A 7,698-nucleotide genomic window follows, 5' to 3' on the forward strand; every position below is an offset into this window, starting at 1 on the left:
TCCAGCCCTGGTCCTTGTCCTCATCTATGCTCGAGAAAGCCGCCTTGAAGGCCCGATGCTGAAGCTTTAATAGCCCCCCTCGATAAAATCGAGGGCTATATAATCGTATGAGATGGTCGAGGGTGAAGGGAAGCCCTGATAAGTAGGATTTTAACATGTTTTATACCCATACTTGCCGGCGCTTTGAGTGTAATTTGCTACAAAATAGTCCCAAAATGCTTACAGATTGCGCTTGATTGCAGGTTTGAGCTATAAAGTGACAAATCATCAAAGATCGGCTCAAATCGGAGTGAAACCTGCTCAAGTGTCAAAGATCATTAAAGTAAGAACATTCAGAACTTGGAGCGAACCGCACCATCATGTCATGCGGCCGCACCATAGGAGTTCAGAGACTATGAAACTACAAGACAAACTCATGCGGCTGCGTCCCACTTCATGCAGCCCGCGTCTCACTCATGCGGCCGCACAATCTGGTTATGCGGTCGCGTCCAAGAAGTTCAGAAAGTGTCATATTCCAGAAGCAAACCACGTGGACGCATCCCACTTCATGCGGACCGCGTCCCTCTCCATGCAGCCGCACTCTATGGTTACGCGGTCCGCGTCAGTGAAGTTCAGAGAAGCTGCCAAAACCATTCATGCGGCCGCACAACAACTTTGTGCGATCCACGCCAGTCTTCATGCGGCCGCATTCCAACTTTGTGCGGTCCGCATCACCATCTTCAGAGAGCAAGATTCAGAGGTCAAGCAACCCAGTGCGGCTGCGTGCCAACTTTGTGCGGTCCGCACTAACCCCGCAGGGGCATTTTTGTCCAGTTTTTCTAGCCCACTATAAATAAAACATTTTACCATTTTTAGGTTAAGTTTGGTACATCTGATAGTTGCTGCACTCGTGAGACATATGTTTTGGCCTATTTTGGGCATTTATAACTTGGTTTCATCATAGATTATTGTAGTTTAACATTAGCAATTAATATGGTTGTTTCATCATCTATTTCTTCAGTTTCTTCTTTAATTATGTCTGGCTAAACCCATTAGCTAGGGTTGTGGCTCAACCCTAGTGTGGGTAATTAATGGGTGTTGCTTCTTAATGATAGATTGATATTGGGTGTTTGTTATTTGGGTTAATTTTATGGTTTAATTAAGGATTGATGGTTGCAAACATTGATTCTAGCTTAGTGGGTCTTGACTCTTCTTGAGAAAGAGAGTCTATGACCCCAAAATTGACCCAACAAGGAATTGGGGTGGACCCATGAGAAATGGTAGTCCCAATTAACGGGTTAAACCTCGAGAGAGTAATCACCCTACTTGAACCCAAGTTGCTTGGTCTAACTGGCCTACCCAATTGGTCTCGAGAGAGTCAATTGGGCAAATTCGCTCTCCCTACCGAGAGGTGTGAGAGTGGGTACAATTGTGCAACGGTTATAACATTGATCACAAATATGTCAATCTATTATTAGTAGTCTCTACCCGTTAGTTAACCACCTAGGTGATGCCACGACCCTAGTGCCTTTCTCTATATTAATCACAACTTAGAACATATCCCTTCAGCATAAATTAGCTTAAACTTGTAGTTGATAATAGTAGTTATTAAACAAAAACCCCAAAAAATGTTAGAAGTACAATTAGGAGCAAACACGCATTCCTAGTCTGAACAAATACGCAACTCCATTCCAAGCTCCCTGTGGAAATTGACCCTGATACCACTACTTGGGTAAAGGTCTTAGCGCCCGCTCTTCCTACCGTTGTGTGAGGTTGAGTTTGCTGCGACCACTTTTTGGCGCCGTTGCCAGGGAGCTTATGGTGTTGACTATTTGTGTAGCTAGTTTTGTGTTTTGCTTCTATTTACTTCTTTCTCCTAATTTTATTTGTGTCAATTCACTCAGGTACACATGGCTTTAAACGCAAATGACCCTTTTGGCAACGTGGTCGTGGGGGAGGAGGTTGAAGATCTTTAATAAGAAGGTGTATTACCTCAAGCTCCTAGGAGAGGTCAAAATGCCAATGCAAATGAGAATACACCAGACCCTCCTCCACCTCCACCAAGAGTGGCACCAAGAGTTCTACCCAATCAAGGGTACGCAAGTGCAATAGTTCCTCCCTGAATCTGGGTGGGGAACTTCCAGATTACAAATGTGATGCTCACCTTGCTCGAACAATGAGGTTATTTCACGAGGGCCACTGATCAGAATGCTTATAGACACTTGAAGGATTTCGTGGATACTTGTTGGGGTAGCAAGCAGACAAATGTTTCGGAGGATGCATTGAGACTTCAACTTTTCCCGTTCTCACTTCGGGGGAAGGCGTTAGATTGGTTGGAGAGGCTCCCCAATCATTCCATCACTACATGGGATGAGTTGGCGGACAAGTTCATCGCTAAGTTTTTCTCTCCAAGTCACATGGAGGCTCTACGGGACGAGATTCTAGCCTTCAAGAAAGAGCCGACTGAACCATTACACGAGATATGGGAGAGGTTTAGAACAATGGTGAAAGAATGCCCTAACAATTATATGAATGATGTGATGATCCAACAAACATTCTATAGGGGCATCAACACAACCAACCAATGTATTGTGAACCAACTGGCGGGAGGAAATTTTATGAAGCTTTCTTACAATGAAGCTTGTGATGTATTAAATGATATGGCCGACACATCGTCGGCATGGCAAAGCCGGGTTAATGTCCCTCAAGGTGATTCTAACATCATACATTTGCATAAGGAGTTACATGATCACGGCCAAGCCATTGCCGAACTTACAACAACAATGAATCAGTTGGCTAAAGCGCAGTTACAACAAGTTCAAAACCCGCACCAAGTCAACGCCATGGAAGGAGTGATTATGATGAAAAGGAGGCAAAGAGGGCAACAACCTCAAGGAAGTTTTGATAACTATGATAATGGTGGTGGCTACTCGAATGAATGCTATGATGATCAAAGTGAGGAAGTCCAATACGTCAACAACTATCAAGGGAATAGAGGTAATCAAGGGAACCAACAATGGAGACCCCAAGGAAATTGGGGCAATCAACAAGGTGGTAATTGGAACAATAACAACAACCAATGAGGAAATTAGGGGAACAACAATTCGGGTAATTAAGGGAATTGGAGCGAAACAACAACAACAATTGGAACAAAAACAATGGGCAAGGTGGGTGGAATAACAATGGTGGTCAAGGAAATCGGGGGCAAGGCTTTCAAAGGCCTCCGATGTTTCAACAACCGAACAACCCGTTGCCGTTTCAATCTCAAGGGTCTAGTTCTTTGGGAAATGAATTTGGTAGAATTGAAGTTATGTTTTAGCAAATGATGATGAAGAACCCAGACTCCGAAGCTCAATTGGCCTCCCACAACACTTCTATCAGTAACTTGGAAGTACAACTTGGCCAAATTTCTCAGTCTTTAAATACTCGCCCAAAGGGTTCTCTACCAAGTGATACGGTAGTAAACCCCAAGGGTGGGCACAATAATCATGTGATGAAGGTGACAATACGAAGTGGAAGAGGCGGTGATGTGCATGCCTAAAGAGGAAACCAAGTTATGGTGGATGAAGATGAGTTACGAGATAATGAAATGCCTTTGGTGGTTGAAGATGTATTTGAACCAAGTGTGAGAGATGATGTGCGGATTGATATTCATGAGGTTGAAGAGGAGACACAATAGGCCGTGAACCTATCTAGGGAACACGTGATTGATATGCCCGAGCTGGTGGTGCCCAAAGCCAAAACACCCTTACCTCGGCCTCCTCCGCCCTATCCTCAACGGTTGGCCAAGCAAAAAGGTGGCAACCAATTTAAGAAATTCATTGAGATGATGAAGAGTTTGACTATCAATGTGCCTTTGGTGGAGGCACTCGAACAAATGTCGGGGTATGCAAAGTTCATGAAAGATTTGGTTACAAAAAAGAGATCAATGGAGTGTGAGACAATCAAGATGACCCTTCAAGTGAGCGCAATTGTGCATTCTATGGCTCCGAAACTTGAGGACCCCAGTGCATTCACTATCCCATGTACCATTGGAAGTGCCAACTTTGCAAAAGCCCTTTGTGACATGGGGACAAGTATCAATTTAATGCCATATTCGGTCTTCAAGACCTTGGGAATCGGACAATCTCGTCCAACTTCTATGAGGCTTCAAATGGCGGACCGGTCAATGAAGCGACCTTTGGGGATTATTGATGATGTCCTTGTTCGTGTAGATAAGTTCATATTGCCGGCCGATTTCGTTATCTTGGATTGTGAGGTGGATTTTGAGGTGCCAATTATCCTTGGAAGACCTTTCCTAGCTATTGGAAAGGCTTTGGTAGATGTCAAAGAGGGAGAGTTGACCTTCCGTGTTGGTGATGAAAAGGTGGTGTTCCATGTGTGCAAATCTATGAGGCAACCGAATAGCACCGAGGTGTGCTTGTTTGTTGACATTGTCACGGCGGTGATAGTGGATAACACAAGCGCAATGGTGAATGTTGAGGACCCACTTGATGCTGTGCTCTTGAACATGGATGTTGATGATGATGTCGGGAAAGTTGAATGTGTAAATGCTTTGCATGGTATAGGCTCGTATTCTTATGATCCTAGGAAGTTATCGTTGGATCTTGAGAATCGCAAAACTCCCCCAACAAAGCCATCTATTGAGGAGCCGCTGGTGTTGGAGTTCAAACCACTTCCTCCTCACCTCAGGTATGAATACTTGGGCCCTAATTTCACTTTGCCTATTATTCTTTCGTCTTGCTTGACTAACGTGCAGGTTGACGCCACTTTGGCGGTTCTACAAAAGCACAAGAGGGAGATCGGATGGACATTGGTGGATATTCAGGGTATAAGCCCCGCCTTTTGCATGCATAAGATCATATTGGAGGAGGATGCGAGGCCCTCACTTGAACACCAAAGGAGACTCAACGAAGCTATGCAAGAAGCGGTCAATAAGGAAGTTATCAAGTGGCTTGACGCCGGTGTGGTGTATCCTATTTCTGATAGCTCATGGACTTCTCTGGTGCAATGCGTACCAAAGAAGGGCGGGATGACTGTGGTAACCAATGCTAACGATGAGTTGATTGCTACTCGGACGGTGACAGGATGGAGTGTTTGTATGGACTATAGAAAGCTTAACAAGGTGACTCGAAAGGATCATTTCCCGTTGCCGTTCCTCGACCAAATGCTTGATTGTCTTGCGGGTCGGTCGTTCTATTGCTTTTTAGATGGGTATTCAGGGTACAATCAGATTCTCATCGCCCCGGGAGATCTGGAAAAGACGACCTTTACTTGTCCCTATGGCACATTCGCATTTTCGAGGATGCCGTTTGGATTGTGTAATGACCCAGTGACCTTTCAACGATGTATGATGACAATTTTCACCGACATGGTGGAAGATATATTTGAGGTCTTTATGGATGATTTTAGCGTGGTGGGGGACTCCTTTGAAGAATGCTTGACAAATTTGGATCGTGTGTTGGCCCGATGTGAAGATACAAACCTAGTTCTTAATTGGGAAAAATGCCATTTTATGGTAGAAGAGGGTATTGTATTGGGTCATAAGATTTTGAAGAGAGGTATTGAAGTTGACAAAGCCAAGATTGAAGTCATTTCAAGGTTACCTCCCCCTACTTCTGTCAAAGAGGTGAGGAGCTTTTTGGGGCACGCGGGTTTCTACCGAAGGTTTATCAAAGATTTCTCTACGGTAGTTAACCCGCTGTGCAAGTTGTTAGAGAAGGAGGACAAGTTTGTCTTTGATGAGAAATGCATGGAGGCTTTCGAGCTTCTAAAACACAAGTTGACAACTACCCCTATCATTACCGCACCCAATTGGAGCTTGCTATTTGAGCTCATGTGCGCCGCTAGTGATGTTGCGGTAGGGGCAGTCTTCGGCCAAAGAATCAACAAGATGTTCAATCCGGTGTACTACTCAAGAAAGACGATGAATGAAGCTCAAAGAAACTATACAGTCATCGAGAAGGAGTTGCTAGCTATTGTGTTTGCCATGGAAAAGTCCGACCATACCTTATGGGGGCCAAAGTGATTATCCATACCGATCATGCCGCCCTTAGGTATTTGATGACCAAGAAAGATTCAAAAGCAAGGTTGATGAGATGGGTGCTACTTCTTCAAGAGTTTGATCTAGAAATTGTGGACCGGAAAGGAAGTGAAAATCAAGTGGCGGACCACTTGTCCCACTTGGAGGAAGAGGGGAGGCCTTCTGACGGCCTTGAGATCAATGATGCGCTCTCGGATGAACAACTCCTTGCGGTATCTATGCATGATATGTCGTGGTTTGCCGATGTGGCAAATTATCATGTGACCGGTATAATCCTATATGAGCTCCCTTCTAACCAAAGGAAGAAGCTCAAGCGGGATAGTTTGGATTATTATTGGGATGAGCCATATTTGTTCAAGATTTGCACCGATGGTGTGATTTACCGATGTGTCCCGGAAGAAGAACAATTGAGTATTTTGGAGGCTTGTCATTCCTCTCCCTATGGTGGACATCATGGCGGGGTGAGGATGGCTTCTAAGGTGCTTAGTTGCGGTTTCTATTGGCCTTCCTTGTTTAAAGATGCCGATGATTTTGTCAAGAGATGTGATGAATGCCAACGAGCTGGTGGGATTTCAAAAAAGGATGAGATACCTCTCAACACAATTCTAGAGGTGGACATTATTGATGTGTGGGGTATCGACTTTATGGGGCCGTTCGTGAGTTCTTGTGGGAATACCAATATCTTGGTAGCGGTTGATTATGTGTTGAAATGGGTCGAAGTCGTTGCTTTGCCCAACAACGAAGCTCGAAGTGTGGTGGAGTTCTTGAAAAAAGAGTATCTTCACAAGGTTTGGCACTCCACGTGCTATCATTAGTGATGGTGGCTCTCATTTTTGCAACCGGGCTTTTGATTCATTGCTTGCCAAGTATGGTGTAAATCACAAGGTGACCACTCCTTATCATCCTCAAGCGAGTGGCCAAGTTGAGGTTTCCAACCGAGAGATCAAGAGTATTTTGTCCAAAACTGTCAATGCCAATAGGACCGATTGGTCGAAGAAATTAGATGATGCTCTTTGGGCCTATCAGACAGCTTACAAGACCCCGATTGGTATGTCTCTGTACCGGTTGGTGTTTGGGAAAGCTTGTCATCTTCCGGTGGAATTGGAGCATAAGGCTATGTGAGCCTTGAGAAAATTGAACTTAGAATGGGATGTCGCTGCGAATCTCCGGGTTGAGCAACTCAATGAGCTAGACGAATTTAGATTTCATGCCTACTCCTGCTCGTCCTTGTACAAGGACAATATGAAGTATCTTCACGATAAGTATGCCCGAGGGAAGGAATTCAAAGTTGGTGACATGGTTCTTCTGTTCAACTCCCGATTGAGGTTATTCCCGGGAAAACTTAAGTCTAAGTGGAGTGGTCCATTTGAAGTTGTTGGTGTAACCCCATTTGGTGCTATTGATCTCAAGAACAAAAATGGTGAGGTTTTCCGGGTCAATGGGCATCGTGTCAAGCATTACTTGGGAAAGTTTGATGACATCCACGTGGTGGCACTCATTTATTTGAAGTGACTTTGATGGTAACATGCGTCGTGCCGCGACGTTAAATCAGGCGCTTCTTGGGAGGCAACCCATGTCTTTTTCTTTCTTTTTGATTTCTGTTGTAGATTAGGATTTTTGAGCTAATGGTTTGTGAGATGTTGCAGGAATTGTGATTGAACCAGTGCAAAACAACT

The 7,698-nt window shown here is 44.5% G+C and overlaps 1 protein-coding gene across 1 annotated transcript; it reads left to right on the forward strand.

The window, feature by feature from the left end:
• The first annotated feature begins 4,447 nt into the window (after positions 1–4,447).
• On the forward strand, positions 4,448–6,007 carry LOC138881442 (uncharacterized). The gene is made up of 2 exons (XM_070161667.1): positions 4,448–5,202; positions 5,581–6,007. Exons 1-2 carry the CDS (start codon positions 4,448–4,450, stop codon positions 6,005–6,007), a joined length of 1,182 nt encoding a protein of 393 aa, XP_070017768.1.
• Positions 6,008–7,698: the final 1,691 nt, after the last annotated feature.

The sequence above is a fragment of the Nicotiana sylvestris genome, chromosome 11, assembly GCF_000393655.2.
Source record: "Nicotiana sylvestris chromosome 11, ASM39365v2, whole genome shotgun sequence".
Taxonomy (NCBI): domain Eukaryota; kingdom Viridiplantae; phylum Streptophyta; class Magnoliopsida; order Solanales; family Solanaceae; genus Nicotiana; species Nicotiana sylvestris.